Below are 21,819 nucleotides of genomic sequence, written 5' to 3'. Positions count from 1 at the left end.
GGTTTTGGCATGTTTTAGCTTGGGTCTTGCTGGATACATGATTCATAGTGTTATGTGTTATATTCTAGATGTGCAAGTGGGTGCAATTAATAGCACATTACCTTCACTGCAGCAGCAGCCCCAAGACCGTTCTGAACTCCAGACTCTGTAAGGCACAAGATCAGTGAGTAAAATTGTTTTAAAAATATATGTCTGCAGAGTTTTAGGTCTTTGTGCTGTTATTTGGAGTAAAATGCATTAATTCCCTGAGGAAGTGTGGGAAATTACAACTGCTGCTGTAATTTTGTTAAATAAAAGAAAACTTAAAAGCCCTCTGCAGGCACTCAGGAACTGGGGCTTTGCCTTTGATGCTTGATACTGCCAAAATTCAGTGGCGGGGTAACCAAGAAAAATCTTTTTTGTGGCTTTTATATAGTTATTTTTCCATCTAAATTTACAGCAAACATAGACCTGTCAGTTCTGTAAAATACACATTCCAAAAAGCTTATCCAGAAAAGTCTAGTGAAGCTATTCTGTAAAAAATTGGGAAGTTTTGAGCTTCTTTTTTTCTTTTTCTTCCTTTCCTTTTTTTTTTTTTTTTTTTTTAATGGTAGCCCTTTCCTCTGTGACATTTGAAAGTTCAGCTGTGACATTATTGGGCCCTGCACTGGCCAGTGACTCAGAAGTGGCTCCTGAATCTGCTGTTCCAGAAAACAGCAGGTAAGGAAAAGCTGCAGAGTGTGTCAGGAGTTCAGCCGTTTGATCTGCTGCCTGGCAAAATCTCCAGGCACTATGCCCTGCTCTACCCCCTTTCTTTTTATTTGTCATTGGAGCTATTTTTGAGTAAGGCAGCAGTTCTATATTGTGTTTTTTTTTTTTTTTTATTGCTACAAATCTATTTAAAATAATATTGCTTCAGGATCTATCATTATGTATTTGTTTTTCTTGGAAACACGCTTGCCCTAGGTGAAACGGGGGTAAAATGGAAGCCACAGCGTGATAAATCTCAGCCTTACTTTGCCGTCTAATACCATACTTTTGAGATTATTTTTTCTAATATGGTTCTTTTGCCCTAAGCCACAGGTCTCAAATTCAGATATGAGCTGAAATAACTGCTAGCACAATCTTGAAGTTATAGATGATACAGATATCCACTGAAACTGGATTTTAGAGGAAACAGAAAGGAATACTGAATCATATACCAGTAGGCATTGGGACCGTCTACTGCAAATGCTTTGAAAAATACATATATGGACACAATACATTTGGGCTAACTTTACTGCTGCCACAAGTGTTGTGACATGATAGCAAGCATGAGAGTGCTTGCTATCACGAAATTCTGTCCTTCGTATGTCAATATTAACAGGAAACTTGTGGAAAATAACATAGTTCTTCAAAGAAGCTTTCTGCACGCAGCTTTTCAGGTCATATAACATTGCTAAGTATGTTGAGGGGTGGTCACAAAAGCATGCAGAGGCCCTTAAACAACAATACATCCCTGTTTAACATATCATATATCTGGCCCAAAGACTTATGATTATGTTGTCCTAATATTCTGCTCTTTCTTGATCCCTTCTTGATACCAGGGGCAGCAGGCCAGCCCTCCAGCATCACTGGAGCTGCCTCCAGCTCTGTTCAGGGCAGCAGGACTGGGATTTCTGCACCGCATCTCTCACGCACAGCACAGGTTCTCAGCATTCGTTTTTATTCCATCTTCATGGTTTGGCACAAACAGGTTGTAGCTGGAACTAAAATAATTAGCATAGGTTTATTAACCATGAGCAAAACAAATCATAGTGGGATAAATTGAAATTAGCTGGGCTGAGTACAGGGTAAATCGATAGGATTATACAAGAGTCACAGGAAGGAAGAGCTCGTTGTGGTCCATGACCTTCTGCAAGGATGAGCTTGGAGATATACATGAGGAACGTAAGAAAAGAACCTGAGCTCTTGTTAAATAGCAATATCCAGATATTGGTAGCAAGTGATCTAAGCCCTGAACAATTTTTATTATTTATTTATTTATTACTAAATCAAGTCTTATTTTCTGCACCTAAAACAGGGCTTAGTCTAAGACCAGGAAGAGGCAGGTGGCTCTGCTTCCCAAAGCTCTGTGCCACCCTCACTGCTCAGCTGGGATGCAGAAGAAGATTTCTTGTCACCAGACAAGTGATCTAAGAATAACTCTCTCACACAGGCTTTCAAGCTTATTTTGTGTGTAGGTTTTAAGCAGACATAATTCAATAACTACTGAGACAAATTCTGTTACTAAACATTTGCAGAAAGTTCTTGGGAGTTTTAGTTCACCATCCAGGGCAGTTTATAGTCTTGTTCTGTAATGTATTATTATAATAGCCAAGACTTCAAGCTTGCATGAGCTATTGCTGCTCTATCTAATATTTTGCTAGAAATTGATGGAAGTAATTCTGAGTATGAAATACAAAACCACAGTCTCTGCAGTGAATGATAGTAAGTTTCATAAAAGCATCTGTGCAGACATCCATCAAAATTGCATTTGTCTCCATTCTTGCATTTCAATTCAATTAATATTACATCTTTAATGAAAGCCAAGCAATTGTTTATTTCCTAAAACTAGTGTTGAGAAAATAACACTAAAGAAAAAAGTCTATATCCAATCTGATAAATGGACAAATGCAGATTCTATAACACAGTGGTAGATCCTGGTAAAATAAATTCAGTAATAATTTAGAAAAGGATATAACATATATTATGAAACTTCCCGATGATTCTTTGGATGTGCTCTGGATGGGTTACACAAACACACAGAAAGAAAAGAAGAAGGATAGAAAGCAACAGAAATAGTTTCTTGGAGATTTTAAAAACTTCATGAAATGAATGATTTGTAATTTGTATTTAGCCTGAAAAAATGCCAGCTAATCCATTTCAGGAAAAATAATTCAAGATATATTGACTGTGAAAGCAGCAAGTGAAGGACTGAGAAGCTGTTTGCATGTCCGTGTTCATGCAACAGGGACAGGGAGGTCACATCTCAGATGTGCTGTGGTGGCTGAACATTCATTTCTAGGTATCTCATTACAACAAACAAATTGAAGGTTGCTCAGTGTAGAGGAGAAGTAAGTATGGAGCTCTCTGAATAGACAAAGGAGAGGTGCTTGAAATGGGTAAATATTTATAGCTTGGTCAAAGGACGGTTAAGTAGTTGAGAGCTGAAAAACGTTATTAACAACACTGCAAACGGGATGAGCAGCAAGTGGTGAACATGAAGATAAAAAGTTTCATACCGAAGTGAAGTAGACAGTTCTCCCAGGGAACTGTTCAAACTTAATTGTTTGAAGACTTAGAAATTGGATGAAGTCTCAGTTAAATATATTTCAGTGGCTAATTTGTTTATAGCAGGATGAGGATATATTTGACCTTCTCACAAATTCCCACTCACTTCAGTGCAAGTTTTATGTGCCATATAAAGTGACAGCAGGGACTGGGATGGCTGGTAGATGTGTCTTGGCTAGGGTGTGGTGAACTCCAAAAAATGACCCATGACAGGACCCTGGAGCAGCCAAACATCTAGGATGAGTCTGTATAGATGTCCATAGACTGAGTCACCCCCAAAAGACTTTCACATGCATCTCTGGTTTTATAGGAATGTAAAGCAATTAGTGTATTTAACTAGAATAATCTCTAAGGTGACCGCAAATTTGAAAAATCACTTCTTCACTGTTTGTGAATTTGCAGAGCAGGTGCTTCCTTCCAGACTTGACTTTTGAGCACCTAGTGTCTTCCTGCATCAGGTCCTTTGCAAGTTCTTCTAGATTTAGCACTGTCCTTGCTTGGGCTACAGGCAGAGCTGATTACTGTGGTTTTCCCATATTTTGCCATATTGTGCCAGTGGAAGCACCTCTGCCAAATGGCCTCAGTTGCACTTCCATGGGAAGGAGCAGTCTGCCCACCAGCTACACCAGGCCTATCCAATTCAGATAAATTTTGAAGGAATTTTCACAGATGGAGAACTTGCGAATCAAACACTCACTGTCCATTACAATCTCCCAAAGAACTCATCTGTCACCTGTACTTTAAAGAGGTAAAATTAAAAGACTCTAGACTGGTTGGTGGAGTATATGACAGTAGCCAGTGACTTCAAGCTATTACCTGACTCACAAGTGATCCAGATAAAAATACTAAAAGCTGCCACTAGAACTGGCACTGACAACGCTGTTGGAAATCACAGTTGAGACTGTCACTTAGAGATGAATCACAGAATCCAATTTCCCAGAGTAACCATCAGGTAAGATATTGCTGTTGGGGAAATTTCTGCTGACACTGCCAAAGTCTCCACATATGATGCCAAGACCAAATCACAGCTTTACATCCATATTTTTATTAAATAAAGGAAAAAAAATAATTCTATGCAATTATCCCCAAGTATTTGGTATAACTTGCCTGAAGGAGCACAGAACTACACCACTTTTCCAGCGCTCAGGGCAGATGACGACACCTTTTTCACTGTCAAAATCCTTTTTGTTTTCAAGTGTGTTTTGCCTTATAGAAATGTCCTCTACTTGTTTGAGTGTGTGTTTTTTTTTTTTTTTTTTTTAAATGTCAATAGGAGAGTACAGTGTGTGCTTGGGAGCAAACAATGACTCTAAGATGATTATTAACATGTTATTATTAAACTACAGGATAACCGGTGTCCTGTCAAGTGGCAGTGTGCACATTTCATCGGCGGCCTGTGTGACTGCGCTCCTCTCCTCGCTCCCAGGGGATCTTTGATCTCAGGCGAGTGCTTTTCATGCTCAGCCCCGAAACGTGCCCCTTTTGGTATCACAAACAGAGCAAAGCAAAGAAAGGTGAGACAACACCATCAAGTCACCCCGCAAAAATACCGTTTTGTGCTCTCTGGAGTAAGCCCAGGCTGACTTTCCAGGTGGCACCGTAGATGGGACTGGTCATATGGAACAAGCTAAGGCCTAAGAAACTGTGAAGGGCTCAGGAAGCAGAGCTAATTCTGCTTTTCCAGGTGACTGCTGAGTCACATTGAAGGCACCAGTCTGATGACACAGACCTGTATTCAGTGCTACAATTGCTTGCCCATTAGTCAAAGGGCAACGTCTGAGTCACGGCCCCAGAGTTTCGTTGACTGCACCCAAGGTCAACACTTTCTAATTTCCTATTAGGAAGCTTACAGAATAACAGCATCACTCAGGTAGGATTTCAGAAAATTGATAACATTTTAGGTAGTGATTGGTAGAGCTATCCCTGGGCTTAGTCTCTTCTTCACATAGACGTGGGTCTGCAGTCAAATACAGACACGTATATGTGCACAGATGTAACAACCACGTAAAAAATTCCTGCATAGAGGCAGCTTTTACCTTTTCAAAGATAAGAATATTCAAAAGACTAATAATATATAAAATACTTCAACAGGCAAAATGCCATGCAAAACTTTCAAGCTGAGGTATTGTTAAAATACAGCATGTGGCACCTCTTAAAGTAATTACTAGCTCAAGCTATTATCTAATTAAATATTTTTGACATATGCAAACATTATTTTCCCACTGTGACAGAGGAGAAAATTTTAACACCTGAATTCAGTTCCATTTCGTTATGGGAATATTTCTCAGTTAATTCAAAAGGACATAATTTGCTGTGGTACAACTTCTTCCAACAGAGCTTCTACCAACAGGAAACTGGATTCCTGACTAAATTATTTTGTATGAAGAATGTGTGATATTAAAAGTTTCTTACTCAAACTCACAAAATATTTTCTGCAAGCTTTCGGTCATTGGCCAAAATAAGTTAGGGGTTAGTTTTGTTTTTATTGTTAACATTTATTATTTAACATTTTTTTATTTTTATTAAGATATTTTATACTTGTTAAAGCATAATACTTGTTAAAAAGAGTTTTAAAAAACAGACTTGTGTTGGACATCTCAGTGTTTTGCCAGCAGGAGAATGATGCCTGTAGAAATTAATGGGCTCTGTCTTATATTCATGCCCGTAGCACTGGCCTAGCCTGTTTGCTGGGAGGAAAAAAGAAATTCCTAACCCCTTTTCTGCTGCTTCTTGTAGCCATTATGTCCATTAGTTTACCCTGGTTGCAACTCTGAGTCTAAATAATTACCCAGAGGAAGAGCCCCTCATATGACTTTGAAATACATTTTTTTTGTTAGTGAGTTGTTAACATGTTGTGGAAAAAAAGCACCAGATTTTCAAATGATAACATCTTTTTCCCGAAGAGCCAAGTGAGACTGAAGGGAGAAAGAGTCAGCCCAAGGTATGTCCCAACTACAGTTCACCTGCTGATGGAGAGTCACTGTATAAGATAACAGTGGCTTTCTCCACTGAAAAATTAATTTGTTTCGTTTTGGGGTTTTGTGAGGGAGCTGGCATTTAATCACTGCGATGTGTCATGCTGCTAAGCTGCATGACAGCTTGATGCACCAAAGGATGCTTCTCACTGAAAATGTAAAGTATTTATGCAGTATGTTTTCCTAGTTAAGTAATCTATGGATCATTTCTTGTAATGGCTTTCCTTTCTTCCAGCACTGAGTTTTGAAAGCGTAATGCATAGTGTCTGAATTGCTATTCTGCTATCAGTGAAGCTGAAGAGCTTTTGTACTCTTATCTTACTTTACAATATATTTCTTCCTGCAGTTACTATTTTAAAGCAGGAAAGCAATAATGTGTTTCCCTATTTAAAAAAAAAAAAAAAAAAAGAGAATCCAAGATGCAGTTTTCTCCTGCTCTTTGTGGCTCCTGACATGGCTGTTAAAAAGACCAAATGACTACTTAGCCTCCCAGCTGTGTAAGCTGCCATTTCTAAAGGAGTATCCAGAGCCTTATGGCAGATGTTGGGCAGCAGCAAGGACCTTTGATTTCTCAAGGTTTGCAATTACCTCTTGGACCTTTACTCATTATAGTCCACTTGTTGTGTGTTCATTCCTTTATTCTTTATTTGAATTCATTGCTTTCAAAAGTGTACAGCATATTTTGTGAGCAATCCCTTCCCAAGAAGTTATTCCATTTTATTGTAGAGGAGCAAAGTGTGCATTATGGAATTAAAAATTAAGTTAGAGAAGTGAAATTTAAAAAAAATGATGAAAGAATACAAATAAGAATGCGTAACAAATGTATTTCTCTAACTGTTCCTTAAATATCTCACAAGCATATGATGGCCAACAGGACAGTTCAGCCACATCTACTCCAAGTGCTACTTGGCAGGACCAGCCTCTCTCCTGGATCATTGACCTTCTGTTTGGGATTGCAGGTGTGCAATCTAGCTTAAGGCAAGTCTTACACCACTTTTTGGAAGAGCTACATCATTGTTATCTTTTAAATTGAAGAAAACTGGAGCTTTGGTTAACTGTTGGTGGCCTAGATGATGCCAGCTAGAACCAGACTGAGTCTGTGCCTGTCAGGGTTTTGTCGATGGCTTTTACAGTACATAATGCCACAGCATTATGTGCAGATAGAATTTTTTTTTTTTCTCCCACTTACTGTTCTCCTGCACATGAACACACACCCGCCCCATGTATATGCTGGCAGCTTTAGGAGGACTACACACAATTACAAGAGGGGAGTTTTAAACACTAGTGTTTTAAATTTGTATGTTTATTCTGCATTCACTGTAAACTCCGCAGAGTTACATCTGTAATTAGTTGTGACTGCAAACACTGCCATTTGCATATGTAAGGACTTGATCTGTGGTGCTAATCATCGTCTTTTCTTAAGGCAGAAATTTCAAAGGTATGTCACATACTTAACGTATTTTGAAAATCTTGTTAGGCATCAATCTGTGTTTTCATGCTGAATACCTCTATGGTAACAGAGCATATACAACAAGCAGAAGAAAATAAAGATGAATGGAATGCATAATTTTCATTTGCAGTTTTGTGTCTGTATTCGGTCAGAGATGAAATATTAGAGATTGTATGAGCGACAGAAAAAGAGAAATGGTAGCTCTTACTTTACTCTTGACATGGGTCTCTTGCTTACTCTGCTGACTTATTCCAAGTCAGTGATTGTCCCCTGCACACACGCACATCGTTCTTTCATAAATGTATCATTTTTCCACATTTCAAGCTAACTGCTCTTTCCTTGTTTCTGCTTTGGATTGATTTGTTTCACAGCTTTTTAGTATGTTGTGCTCCCTATGTTTATGTATTCGAGTTCAACTGCCTTAATAAGACAAGAATCTAGGGAACATCAACAGATGTATATTATTTACATTTCAACAGCGCCAGCCAAACTGTGTGTGGACTTTGATACTTGATTACACTGATGTGTTGTGATTAATGTTTTCCTAATTGTAGACAGCAATGCAGGCACAGAAGGTTAATGACTCATTTCTGGTTGTCTCGCTTGACCTGCTGAAGTCAATCAGAGTCCTCAAAGACTTCATCCAAATTCCATCGAAGAGGCACTAAACTTTCCATTGAAATCAGTGGCAGTTCCCTAAGGCGAAAGGCAGACGGGAACACCAGGCAATGGATACTCAGTGGAAACCTTTAAATAATGACATAATCTAATTCAAGTTGATGTTAAGAAATATGTGTGAGTAAACCACCGAGTGTTTAAAAAAACAAATGTTGTACACAGAAATGAGTTTGGTCTTTCACTATTCCGTATTGTTTTCTTTGGTCTCTGCTTTTCTTTGCTGAATGGGTTACTGAGGATTTTCTGTCAGGAGACTAAAGAATGCCTTTACTCCCTCTGTGGGTTACTATTCATGGACTTTAGATGCCATCCAGATAATACTGAAATTAACTTCCCTTTCCATTTGCAAAAGGATTTGGTAATCACTGTACCTTAAGCCAGTTTTATTGGAAATAATAATTGAGCATCATATTGGCTCAAATCAGCTTTAATCAACTTCAATAGGAATTTCAACTGCTTAGGCCAAAATTCAATTATTGATGCATTTTATTTGTTTTAATAAAGGAAGCTAGAAGGGAGCTAACGTGAAGATAATTAACCTGTACTGAGAAGTTGACAGCAATTTAACTCTTTGTGAATTAATTAAAGCAATTTTTATTTTTAAAGTAACTTCAGCAGTGTCTAATTGATGATTCTGGGCAGTTTCCACAGTCCGTTTTTATTTGTTACATGCGACAAACTATCCTGTCTATGCATTTCCAGAAATCTGTGAAGTACAAAGGACCATGGTGCACTCAGGATATCTCCAGGAGCATCAACCAAAGTCTCTCATACAGACTATGCCAAAGTTAGATTTATGATGAACTTATTAAAAGGGGATACGGCCTGTGCTGTCACTCTAAGTTTGTTTTGTTTTCACACCTTCTTCAATACTTTTGCTGATTTTTGCCTGCAAAAGTAATGTTTCATGGGGCTATAGCTGGCTATGAGTCATTTTGCCCTGGACTACTTCTCATTGCTCTTGAACTAAAACAGTATCTTAGATATCACATGTCATCTTTGAACAGTCCCTTTGCTGTTCCATAAATTGTCAAGAAAACTGGGCAGTAGGACTGCTTTTGGCAGTTTGTTAAAACAGCCCTGACAAGCAGCTACAAGTATAGCTCTCTATGTTAATTCTCAGTAGTACCATTAGTTTCATCTTTCTTTGCACCAAAAAAAAAGCCATACTTGAACATTTTGCTCCCATTTGCACTGAGCCGAAAGTCCAAACTGTCTCAAATATGTCCAAACTTTACAGAAATACTAATTTGATGAGTGTGATCTTGGAGGATCTAATCTTTTTGTCAGTGATAAAGTGTGGCTCTTGGCATAAAATCCTTTCCCCCGTGTGATTTTCTTGTAAGCTTTCCCACTGATACTGGATACCTGGGAACATTTGAAAAGCAGCTTGACCTTGTTGCATTCAAGCTGTGCTTCCTGGAGTTTCATGACAATCTACTTAGTATTTCACATCTCTACCTTAAAACCATATCCAAAGTGTCAGGTTTGGGGTTGTTCAGGGGCCCTGTCACTGCCAGGGGTGTTCTGGGACTGGTGTTCTGGTTCAAAAATAGTTTGGTATAAATTCATGAAGCTTGGTATTGGGAGAGTTTGAGATAGATCTTGAAATCTGCTTTTTAACATGTGTCAACCCAAACTCTCGCAAAACTTGCATCATACTCATTCAGACAGGTCTAGTATCAATCAAGCAAGAATGCACCTCTTCAACCAGTCTCATGTATGTTGACTTTCATCATTTTTTCCTCAAGAAGCAGCAGAGGTATAGAGGACTAATGACAGCCTTAATGCTGAATATGCAACACACTCCCACCTGAGTCCCTGGAGTCTCTTAAGCTGTGTATTTACAGGGTTCAGCATGTAACCTGTGAATTACAGGGTTTTATAGCATGGGTTTACTCCATACTGTCTCATTTAGTATTATCCCTGCTTGAACTGCAGTGGCTGCTATATCCTTGAATCTAAAATATTTCCTGTGGGGTAACTGGAGTCAAACAGTGAAGCTTGAGACACAAAATACACAGCCCTGCAAACACACAGGGAGATCTGTAAGAGCCCCGAGGACATCTAGGCAGTATCCAAAGAGAGACAAGGATGGAAAAAGCTCCTGTGTTCCCTGGGCGAAGAGGGGCAAAGCAGGAACGATTCATATCTAATAGCCATGGTTTGCTATGGAGTTCATTACAAAAAGCTGAAAATAGGAAAGAAAATCATAAATCCATGCATATTTAGCCTGCTTTGGCAGAGCTACTTACAACGATGGAGTAATTTTGGTGTATTTTAGTATATTTGATTAAGATAACTTAGGAATTTGTTGGGCCGCATAAATCTAGTACAGCCAAGAATTGTTTGGAGAAAGCTACTAAGTTTTTGTTTTCTGTTCCAAAGATCTTTCTAGAATCTCGTTCTTTACTGTCTTCCTTTGGTCACGTGCTGTCTGAATCAAATGTCCCTGTCTATTGGCAGTGACAGCAGGCAAGGAGAAACAAACACTTTTGATCTCAAATTAACCCTCATGATCAGGAGCAACTATGCTACATTTGGGGGATTAGCATGATACTTAGATGAGTGATTTTCCTATAACGCTGATTTCTACTCACATCAAGAAATATCTGTAAGAGAAGTCAGTAATTATAGGTAGTTCAGCTTTAGCCAGGAGTTTTTTACTGTTTTGACATGTGAGGAAGCCACAAGGTACTTAAAATAATTACTCATAATGTCTTCTCACATACACACTATGTGTGCGTGTGTGTGTGCATGTGTGTGTGCATACTAGACTAGAAAGCTGCTTGTATAAGAAGAGTTTGTGCTTCAAACAACTTTATTGCCAGCTGTTTTTATTTGCTAAGCCACACCAATTACCTCTTCCTCAAAATACTGTTCCCTCAGATAAAGCTGTCACTCTCTGCTGTTGCAGAGCACGGTTGAGGACAGTGCACGGCAGAGTGATTCATCCCGGAAAGGCTCCCAGTCTACCTCTGGATTTGTGCAGGTGTGTTAACCTTTCCATGCGCAGCCATCCCTAATCATCCTTAATGTCTAGAAATTTCCTTCTAGCGTTCACGTTTTTCTCCACTGTAGCAATCAGAAATCTGAGTACACACCTAGCCCTGTGTAAATCAGGGAAGCATTAAATCCAAACACTGACAGCTGTAACTGTGTTGTCTCCTCTTTATCTTCTGTCACAATCTTGAGAGAGGAGGACATACAATGAAAAGCAAATATAAATGTGCCTTTCCAGAGTCTTCCCGAGCCTGTTCTAGCTGTGATATGTCTGCTGGCTTTGAGCTGCGCTTCTGAGACCAGCGTCTTTGATCCGATCCTTGCCCTCTTAGTCATGCTGCTTCCTAGAGGAGTTTGTGTAACTGATCTGCTGGCACCCAGACTATTTTTTCTTCCTCAACATTGTATTGAGGGTAGCAGTGACATTATGCTACTTACAGTGGGTCTTCCTATTTATTTTCTTTTTTAAATTATTTACGAATTGTGATGCCAGGGACATTTTATTTTTCCTGGGGACTCAACAACTGGGATCTCTCCAACAGGCCTGGATTGATTCCTGCTGTTTTAAGCACCTTTCTCCATTAACTGTGAAATGAAATATTTGCAAACAGCCTCCTGAATTATGTTTTCAGGTTCGAAACTTAATAATCTGACTGACCGACTCCACCACAAGGTTTATTTTAACTGCTGGACTATGTCCATGCATAACCTTTTCCTGAGATAACTCAGTTTTCCCATTGCTACTCTGCATAGCTACTCTGAAAACAGGCTCAGCCCTCTTCTCTCCAGCACACTTCTTGGTGTTCTCCTGCCCAATTTTATTTATACTTAGTTCAGTCGTTTGGGAACTGATTGAGAACTAAGCGACTGCTCTGTGAGCGCAGCATTTCCTCGCAGCTAACCGACAAAATGCAGATCTTGGAGGCAAATAATGAAAAACGTTATTTTTCGGCGGGTAACGCAGCGCCTCCCCGGACGCGGCCCCGCAGTGACGCAGCGCTCTCTGCCGCCCGCGGCGGGAAACCGTTAGCGACCGTTGGAGCCGCTGGGCCGCCTCATCTGCCTCCAGCCTGCGGCGGTTTCGGGAGCGCCCCGCGAGGAACCCTGCGCGGTTTTTTTTTAATTGTTTTTTTTTTCTTTTACTCCATTTTTAATAGAAGCACCGCAGTCCCCGAGACCCCTCCTCAGGGCGCCCCGCGTCCTCCGCCGCTCCAGAGGGCGCTGTGGGTCCCTGCCCTCCCCTCGGCCGCGGCTCCGCCCCGCCGGCGCGGCCCGTGCGCGGCCGAGGCGGCCGTTCCGGTTCCGGCGGCTGCAGCGGCGGCTGCGGCGCCATGGACCGGGAGCTGCTGCGGCAGGCGCTGAGCTACCACGGCCCCGCGCTGCTCGCGCTGCTCCGCGCCGAGCAACACGACAACCCCGACTTCCGCGGGCTGCTGCCGCCGCCCGGCGTCGCGCCCGAGCCGCCCCGCGGGGCCGCGCACCCGCCGCCCGCCTGGTGAGGGGCCGCGGGGCCGCGGCAGCGGGGCGGGAGCGGCGCTTCGGGGCGGCGGGCGCGGCGCCGGGGCCGCTCTGACCCTTCCTCTGCCCCAAGGAAGGAGAGGCCGAGCACCGAGGCCGAGATCCAGCGCTTCATCGCCAGGAAGGCGGATCTGCTCTTTGCCCAGTCGTGGAAACCCAACGGGCCCATGGCCGACACCATCGAGGAGAACGAAGGTAGAGGCGTGCGGGGAGCGCTGCGTGCCCGGGATGGGTGCGGGCGGCCCCGGGGCGCACGTACCTGCGGGCGGTGGCAAACGGGTTGCAGACGTGTTGGTGCGTCGTGTGTTGCAGAGTACTACGCTGTGATGCCGCCCCTGGAGCGCTTCATGGAGGTTCCCCAGGAAGACAGGAGAGAGCTCTTCTTTCGAGACATCGAGCGTGGCGATATCGTGATCGGGAGGATCACTTCTATCCGCGAATTTGGCTTTTTCATGGTGTTGATTTGCCTGGGAAGCGGTGTCATACGGGAGATCGCAGATATAGAAATCACTGTAAGCTGGCTGTGACTAACAGTACCTTACCGTAGAGCAGTAGTGTTTTTCTTTGATTGGCTGAATTTCGCATCTCTTAATGGAATGGCAGGGGTAAAATTAGAACTGAGCTCTGGGGCAGTCTTGTTTTGACAACATGATGCCCTGCTGAGGCATCCTGTGGTGTTCTTCCTCTCCTTCCTATTCTCAGAATGTGCTAACTGTGCATGGAAAAGTTCATCTACTTATGAGTGTGTAAACTTTAATTTGAACCAAACCATGCTATTTTTTTACTATGTCATTATTACCTGATTTTGACTGCAAACTGTCATTCAGCAGATACTCATCTAGTTTCTTCTTGAAAGAAGAAAAGTACTCTAGAAATTATTTAAATTCTTTTGACCATGTAGCTATAAAGACTGACGGAAATTGGCTTCGGCAATGATATTGCATGTTTTACTGTGGTGGCTGATAACTGCTTCTGCATTTAAAATTTTGTATATCTGTGTATTTTAAGGTGACTTTGCATGTTAAAAGATGGTCGTGCAGATGAATCCTGAGTGGAAAGCAAAAAGGGGACAAGTTTTATCATGCAGCTTATTTGGTTTTATAACTACTCATGTTTTTTATTGTAATCTTACTGTTTTCCATTGCAGGCCCTTTGTCCTTTGAGAGATGTGCCTTCTCAGAGCAACCATGGAGATCCTTTATCATATTATCAGGCTGGAGACCTTATTCAAGGCAAGCAGCCACAGAAATTGGTTCAGGAATCTGTTTGTTTCATTTTGGAGATAATTCTTCTGTTTTATCTTAATTTTCGCTGCTGTTATAGCTGCAGTCAAGGATGTCGATCGTTACCATCAGAAGCTCACGGTATCGCTTTACAGCTCGGCTCTTCCACCCAGTCTTTGTAGTACAAAACTGGGAGTAATTACCTCTGATGATTTTCCATTACATTACAGGTAAGAATTTATTGTTCAGCTCTACTTAGTGTGTTCATTGTGTCTGAACGACGTCTTTGGCAGACTATCCTTTAAATTTGTTAGGTTTGTGTGTGATGTAGTTAGATGGTAATGTACTATGTTCATTTTTCATCTCTTTAGCATATGTGTTTCTGGATATGTGTGTGTTTTTTTTTTTTTTTTTTTTTTTTTTTTTAAAGAATGTTTCCCAAAAGGTAACAGTAGCAAAAAACAGAGTGTGGTTGTGTCCTCTAAATCAAAACTTGAGATATTTTTCATTGTGTTAAGAGAGACCAGCCATTATATAATGTGTTTGCTTACTAGTGATAAGTATCAGTACACTCCTGCTTGCTCTGAACAGAAGCATCATAAAATTGGATGTATAGCAGGAGAATGAGATTGTGATTGTAAGCACTGGTGCTTTCTTTAAGGCGAAGCTTGGAAGTTGCCAATTCGTTAGAGACATATGAAGAGGTTTTGCATCGATCTCCGGGATTTGCTAATCCATCAGTAGTTGAATATTTAGCAGAAAAACTAGGATTAAGTGAAACAAACCCACCATCTTTGATGAGAGGTCTTCAAATGTAAGTGATTTTTACATTGATCCTATAATTTTGTGGAGGTTATTCTGTTCTGTTGACATGGACTTGTTTTAGGAAGTTTATGTTAAAAAAAACTTTCTGGACAGCTGATAACTTGAAACTTAGTTCTGTTTTGCCTGACTGCAGCCTTCCATGTCTTTAAGTGTTTAACCACTCTAGCGTAAGAAATTTAAATGTAGGTTTTTTTTTTTACTTTATAAAAGCAAGATGTCTTGTGCAACAACTTGGATTTGATACTGATTACTTCAGGAAGCTGTTAACATCTTTGGGTTGGAATGTGAGTTTATTCAAAACGTTTAATAATAGATCTGAGGTTTCGGTGAATATAGCTTCAAACATCTGTAGCTACTGATATTATGAGCCCTTAAATATTATGCCCCCAAGCAGGCGCGAATGTGGTGTATTGTTACATGTGCTGCAGCTGTATCAGTTCAGTTCAGAACCTTAGAATGGGCTGGCAAGAACTGTTTTGGAAATGTAAAAGGATATTCTCAGCTGGAGAACAGGAAGACATTGTATAAATAATACAGCTTTTAAGTCTGTTTTTAAAGATTTTGAGGCAACTTGAGTTTTTGTTCATTTGTGCTTATGAAAATTTTTCTCACTTTAAAGGAAAAATTTCAGTGAAGAAGATTTTGCACCTGCATTGAGGAAAAGACAGTCTGAATCTTGGGCTTTGAAATGGTATGTAAAACTTCATGTTCTTGTCAATGCTTATTCCCAGATTATCTTATAGTTGATATTTCTCAGAAAAAAAATATCTTCTGAGGTATTTTTTTGCCAGTACGTACATGCTCTGGATATAGCCGGGAAGACTTGCTTGAAAGCAGCCCTAGGCTGCAAATGAAGTGTCCTGTGGTGGCAGTGTCTGAGGAAGTGCTCTTGGGTGCCTCCCACTTCATATTATGTTGCTGTGCAGTGAAGTGCACGTGGCATTGATATAACAAGCTCATCTTAAGCACACAGAGCCATAGTTTCCAAATTAGTAATGCTATGGAATCTGCTTGGCCTATCTGTATGTAATAGGTTCTAAATATTTTTCTCCAGTGTGAAGGCTGGAGTTGATTATTTTAAGGTTGGGCGCCATGTGGAAGCTATGAATGAGTACAACAAGGCCTTGGAAATCGATGCCCAGAATGTGGAAGCTTTGGTAGCCCGCGGAGCTCTGTAAGTATCCTTGTTTCCTTGTTTCTATTTTGGCTTTGTGGAAGAGTAACTTTGTTAAACTTTGTAACTCTTTTCTTCTTCTAGGTATGCAACCAAAGGAAGTCTAAATAAAGCCATAGATGATTTTGAAATTGCATTAGAAAACTGTCCCACCCACAGAAATGCAAGAAAATACCTCTGTCAGACACTTGTGGAGAGAGGCGGACAGTAAGTGTTAAACTGGGTTTTTTTTTTTCAGTTGTTAATGATTTGTCTAGTATTTTGCCTATATAGTCCTAGTTAGGGGACGGCATCTTTCCTTCTTGGCTTTTGGTAGAAAATGAAGTCTGTCTTGGAAATAAAACCTTGTGGAGGAGGCTTGCACTTCTTCCTCTGTCCCAATTAAAAACCTTACCAAACAGTTGAGATATATTCTTTGCTATTTTTATGGTGATATCCTGTTAGGCTTATGTACAGTTTGTGAGACATTTCAATATATTAAAGGAGATTATTTTTAGAAAGTAACTAAATTGTATTGTTACTTTTCTGAAATATTTATGATACCTACAAAACAAAAGTACTTTCAAACTAATATTCAGGGAACAGGTTTCTTTTGAATCCTGTGTTAAGAAGAGATGCTTTTTTTGTTTGTTTGTTTGGCTTTTTTTTTTTTTTTTTTAAACTGGAGCTGAAATTCTGAACATGCTTGATGATTAGGAGAAAATAATTTGTTGGGAATATTGTTTTATTTCTTTACTGAGGTGTGCTGAGATGACAGATTGGATATTAGAGGGAGCAAGAAAGAAAAGAAGAATAAATTCTCTGGCTTACATGTTTATAAAACTTACAATTTTAATGTTAGGTTGGAAGAGGAGGAGAAACTAGTAAATGCTGAGGGTTACTATAAAAAAGCCTTAAGTTTGGATGAGACTTTCCAGGAAGCAGAAGAGGCCTTAGTGAAGCTCCGTAAGCACATGCAGGTGATTCTTTACTTTCTCTTCATTTAATTCTCTCAATTACAATAAGTAACCATTTTAGATCATACTAAATGTTTTGAACAGAGAGTAATAAGTTACTGATTAGTCTTATTCTCTGCTTCCCCACTCCACAGTCAATGTTTTGTGGTAAGCATTATGGCTGTACCTACCAGAAGTAATGTACCTATGAATGACTTCTTGTTCTGAACAAGACAGTAAAGAAATGTCCAGCAGGGAAAGAACAAAAGTCATTAACCTTCTCAGCCAGGCTTGGGATCAGGGTACTCCACCACATGGGCATGGCTAATAATCTCGAATTAGAATTGAGTACAGACCACAAAGTATAAACTCTTGGGCATGCCAAATAGTTGCAAACTCTATCAGCAGCAAGATGGTTGTAATTTGGAATAATCAGAAAAAGACAGAATAACATCAAGGAAAATAAACTCACAGGACAGTTATGTGACAGAAAAAATTAGTAGCTGATCAATATTTAAAATTTAAATGAAAGGAGTGAGTGAGAGAGGTGAAAGGTTGGAAAAAGTTTGGGTCTCGTTTTCTTCTCTGGTGTGTGGGTTTTCAGTTGTCTGTGTTCTATGGATCCAATTGTGCTTTTGTGATGTTGTCACTATGTTTTCACTTCTGTTCAACATGTTTCCCAAGTGAGCCCTGCTGGGTTGCTATGCTAGTCTTTGTTAGTTGCTTTTATCTTTCTTCTATGTCATTTACTCTTTTTGTCTTTCATAAAAAAATAAAACAAGAATATAAGCACTGAAGCACAGGCTTCTGTGTTTAAGAAAATAAATAGACATAGATAGATGTTAACATGTCTTAATCAAGAGGTCTTAATCAATCTCTTGGTGGAGCATAATGTTCACAGGTAGTGTTGAAAGAAGGGGGAAGAGGCGATATATGACAATCCTTAATTTAAACTGAACTACTCTATGGCAATATTAAGAAGGAAGTCTGACTGCTTTAGTAATAAGTCTCAAAGTCTTGGTTAAAATGAATATTCTCAGCAGGCAGGTGATAAGTTACTGACCTTTAGCGTTATTCTGGCACGATGCTTGTTGATGCAGCAGCTAAGAAACATGATCACTTGAACTATTGTTTGTTGATCTGCATAGCATTATGGCTGAAGCATAATTAAGTGTTTTCCTGTAATACTGATTATGTGTTTTTCTCCAATGCATTTTCTTCCGAATTGGACCGTTGTTGCTGCATCTGACATCCGGTGCTGCTCATCATCAACAAACCTCTGGAACATGATTTCTTGTGTAAACTATGCATCAAACTGGTCTGTGAAATTATTGCGAAATGGTTTGTATTCAAACGTGGCCAATTTGACTACACTTCAAAATGGGTTCCAAAATATTTTACTCGTGTGGTACAATAATGATGTTTTCTCTCCCACAAACCCTTCTCTCTCTTTCTCTATCTCTCTCTCTTTTTTTTTTTTTTTTTTTTCCCTTTTCATATTGCTAACATTGTTTTTCTTGCATTTGCTATCTATACCTTTTGGGCTGTGTGCTTCGTGGTCTACTGGATCACGGGTACCACTGCAATGGCTGGTCAAATCTTTTAATGGGATAAAAACTGCAATATGGTCCTTAATGTGAACCTGATTATCGCAATGGCCAATGCCAAACTCCTGAATAATATTAATTCTCAATCTGGGAATCCTGGTAAAATATCTCCGGTGTAATTATACATTTGAATGGGGTTGGGGATATGGGGAAAATACTGGTGTAACATGTTTACTTTTAATGTGACTTTTTTTTTTATATCTGGGTTCAAAAAAGAAATCTTTGGAAATGAGGGAGAAGCAAGCTGCAAAAGAAGAGAGACAGAAAGAAAAGAAAGTAGAAACAAGTGCAGAAAAATTGCGTAAGCTCTTAAAAGAAGAGAAAAGGTAACCTCGTTATATTCAGTGTTCTGATTCTTCAACCTATTGTGCCAGAGCATGAATATTTTTAATTAGGAGAAAGAGAGAAAGGGGAAAAAAAAAAAAAAAGCCCCAAAGCCCTCTCAAACTCATGCCAAAGCAGTAAGTATAAGAACTGTTATTTCAAGATAAAGGACCCATTGCAAGTGCTGGAATTTTCTGGTAATTAAAGTACAGATTAAATAACAGTTAAAAAACAGCCAAAGCCTGATGCTCAAGGCACCCCCATTTAATGACCGTCTGCTGTTTTCTTGGCCCAATTCTTTTTACCTACATTGGTGACATAAATAAGTTCTAATGTCAGGAATTTACTAAGTTCTGTCACCAAGTCTGAAATCCTAATTATATCATCTTCTCCATAACCTGAAATTCGAATTATAGTCTGAAATCCTAATTATATCATCTTGCCCATAACCATGGAAATAGTCCTATGGATTCAAAGAAGAAATGGCAGTAAGTGCAGATAAGACCATGAACAATTAATTTCTAAACAGATTGTCTAAGAGTAAGCAAAGTAGAAATGTAAGTTTTTCTCGAGCATTTTTTTTTATGAACAATGTTCTTTAATGTTTCTGGCTTCTGCTAGAAAAATATGTGGAAGAGAAGTTGACTAAAAATATTTATGAAATGCGACGGGATATTAAACTGAGGAATATGACCTTTATGATAGAAGTGTTCTGTGGATTTAATATAATTTCTCTTCATATAGAAATGGCATTTGAAATCATGTCTTGCCAGGTCAAGCCCAGCTTCTTTTCAAGTCCAGTTTCAGCCAGACTCTGGAGAGCATTCTTTTGCCTTGAGTGTATAATATTACCCTGATGCTGAAGATTATTTAATAAGTTAATTATATTTTTAGGTTGAAGAAGAAAAGGAAAAGATCAACTTCCTCCTCCTCTTCCTCATCCTCTTCCTCCTCCTCCTCATCCTCAAGCGACTCTTCATCAGATGTATCAGTTTCTTCCTCTTCTTCCTCTTCTGATCACAAAAAACGCAAGAAAAAGCATCGAAGTAAATCTGAGTCTTCCCGCAGCTCCAAAAAGCACTCATCTAGATCTTCACATTACAAAGATCAGGCTAGGAAAGAGGAGTGGTATTCGCCTCCAGCTGATACCTCTGCTTCCTTCCTTAACCAAAGGTTTGAAGTGGAAAAACTGCTGGAAAGGCAGGACAGCTTAGTGTATCCGAAAACAGAGGTAAGAGAGAGAGAAAGACACTGTTCTCTATCGAGGACTTCAGCTGAGGATGAAGACACTTTCGGAGGTAGGTCTGAAGATTCAAGAGATTACTATAGTAGCTCCAGAACTCAGGCAAGTACTAGCAAATTTGAAAAATATGATAAAACAGACAGATTTTTCTCCAGTAGGAGGAGTTCATCAGGTTTTTATTATAAGACAGATGATAAACCTAAGATGCATTATTTTAGGAAATTAGACAGGGAATTAGAGGGGAAAAGGGAACCATTTAGAAGATATGGCTCAGGTCAAGACAGGTATTATGCATCTCCAGCAGGGTCTGACTATTCTGGCAAGTCAGTGGGAAGATACAAATCGTATTCTAGCACTTGTTTACATGAAAGTAATAAAAGCTATGATAGTGATAGGCATAAAGATGAAAGGAGAGAGTATAAACATAGAGAAAGAAGTGATGAGGAGACTGAGGAGACTAGTAGCACAGCAAAGGAAGTGGACGAGGAAACTGCTCTAAGTGGTCAAGAACAATCAGAAAGTGGCGTTAAAAGAAACCTGCCCCAGAACTTGCTTAAAATATTCAATCAAATTGCTGAATTTGAGAGGGAAAAAGGAAGTAAGCAGAAGAACCAGCAAAATACCTAAGAAAATGGTATTATGCTGGATTAAATAAATTATTTTCAGGTATCTGTTAAGAAAAATATATGCCCTTTAAATGCATATGAAAAGTGATAATAAAGCGGAATCTGTTCTGTTGTGCAGAATGTGTGGCAAATATTCTTTAAGGTAAAGAGATTGTATGGTGGAAAAAGAGATGCAAGGATATCTCACATTAAATATGAGTTCTTATTTAAATCAAAGTTCCTTGTGTTCTTGGGATGTTCCTGTACAACATTCTTGGTGTGACTAGGTGAAATTTTAATCTTTTGATGCCCTTAAACTGTAATAAGTTGTGTGACTCGCATCATATATGCACTTTAACGACAGGATTCCTTCTTTCTTAGGGGTACTACTGACTGTTAACTATTTTTGTATTAAACCTGACCTCCAGCTCTACAAAAGGGTTAACTCAATGGAGCTGAGGTGCCCTCAATGTATATAGCTTATTTGATCATTAAATCTTACTAGTTTTGTGTCTTAGTTTTTGTTTTGAAGTCACTGCTGTATTGATACTGCCAAAGGGGGGGGCATTTGTTATTTACCTACTGCATATACTACCTTTTATAGGGGGACTTCAGAGTGCTTTATAATTTAAGTGAGTTCAACCTGTCAGTGTCTCTGAGCAGACAGGTGTATTAGGTTTATTAAATGCTTCAAATGCATTCTTTAGGTAATGTGTATAATAAAGTCAAGGCAGAAGCAGGGGGTGCTTTCAAACAGCGCTTACTCTTCTCAAGCATTCAAGTGTGGACTTTTTTTTTTTTTTTTTTAATGTTGTTATGGATTTGTGTTGCAGTAGCTTAAAGGCAATGGTTGCTGTAAAAGAAGTTTTCCCTATTTAGAATGATTCCAGAATGATTGGCAGAGCAGACAGAACTGACCGGCTGATTATGCAGTATTGGTTGGAATCTCATTAGCAAGTTTTCAAAAT

The 21,819-nt window shown here is 39.6% G+C and overlaps 1 protein-coding gene across 1 annotated transcript; it reads left to right on the top strand.

The window, feature by feature from the left end:
* The first annotated feature begins 12,721 nt into the window (after positions 1-12,721).
* On the top strand, positions 12,722-21,368 carry TTC14 (tetratricopeptide repeat domain 14). Its single transcript, XM_088523888.1, has 12 exons — positions 12,722-12,892; positions 12,989-13,110; positions 13,228-13,427; positions 14,063-14,147; positions 14,239-14,368; positions 14,800-14,952; positions 15,583-15,654; positions 16,018-16,137; positions 16,222-16,344; positions 16,979-17,096; positions 18,896-19,005; positions 19,898-21,368. Exons 1-12 carry the CDS (start codon positions 12,729-12,731, stop codon positions 20,871-20,873), a joined length of 2,373 nt encoding a protein of 790 aa, XP_088380014.1. The 5' UTR covers positions 12,722-12,728; the 3' UTR covers positions 20,874-21,368.
* Positions 21,369-21,819: the final 451 nt, after the last annotated feature.

The sequence above is a fragment of the Tinamus guttatus genome, unplaced genomic scaffold, assembly GCF_059628265.1.
Source record: "Tinamus guttatus ecotype Peru unplaced genomic scaffold, ASM5962826v1 Tinamus_guttatus_pri_ptg000198l, whole genome shotgun sequence".
Taxonomy (NCBI): Eukaryota; Metazoa; Chordata; class Aves; order Tinamiformes; family Tinamidae; genus Tinamus; species Tinamus guttatus.
The sequence above is the reverse complement of the archived record's forward strand: the minus strand, read 5'-3'. Positions and strand labels throughout refer to the sequence as shown.

Coding starts and splice junctions, on each gene's coding strand:
- TTC14 (XM_088523888.1), top strand. CDS start 12,729: ATGGACCGGGAGCTGCTGCGGCAGGCGCTGAGCTACCACGGCCCCGCG. Junction 16,345..16,978: donor CTTGTGGAGAGAGGCGGACA/GTAAGTGTTAAA, acceptor TTTTAATGTTAG/GTTGGAAGAGGAGGAGAAAC. Junction 17,097..18,895: donor AGCTCCGTAAGCACATGCAG/GTGATTCTTTAC, acceptor GGTTCAAAAAAG/AAATCTTTGGAAATGAGGGA.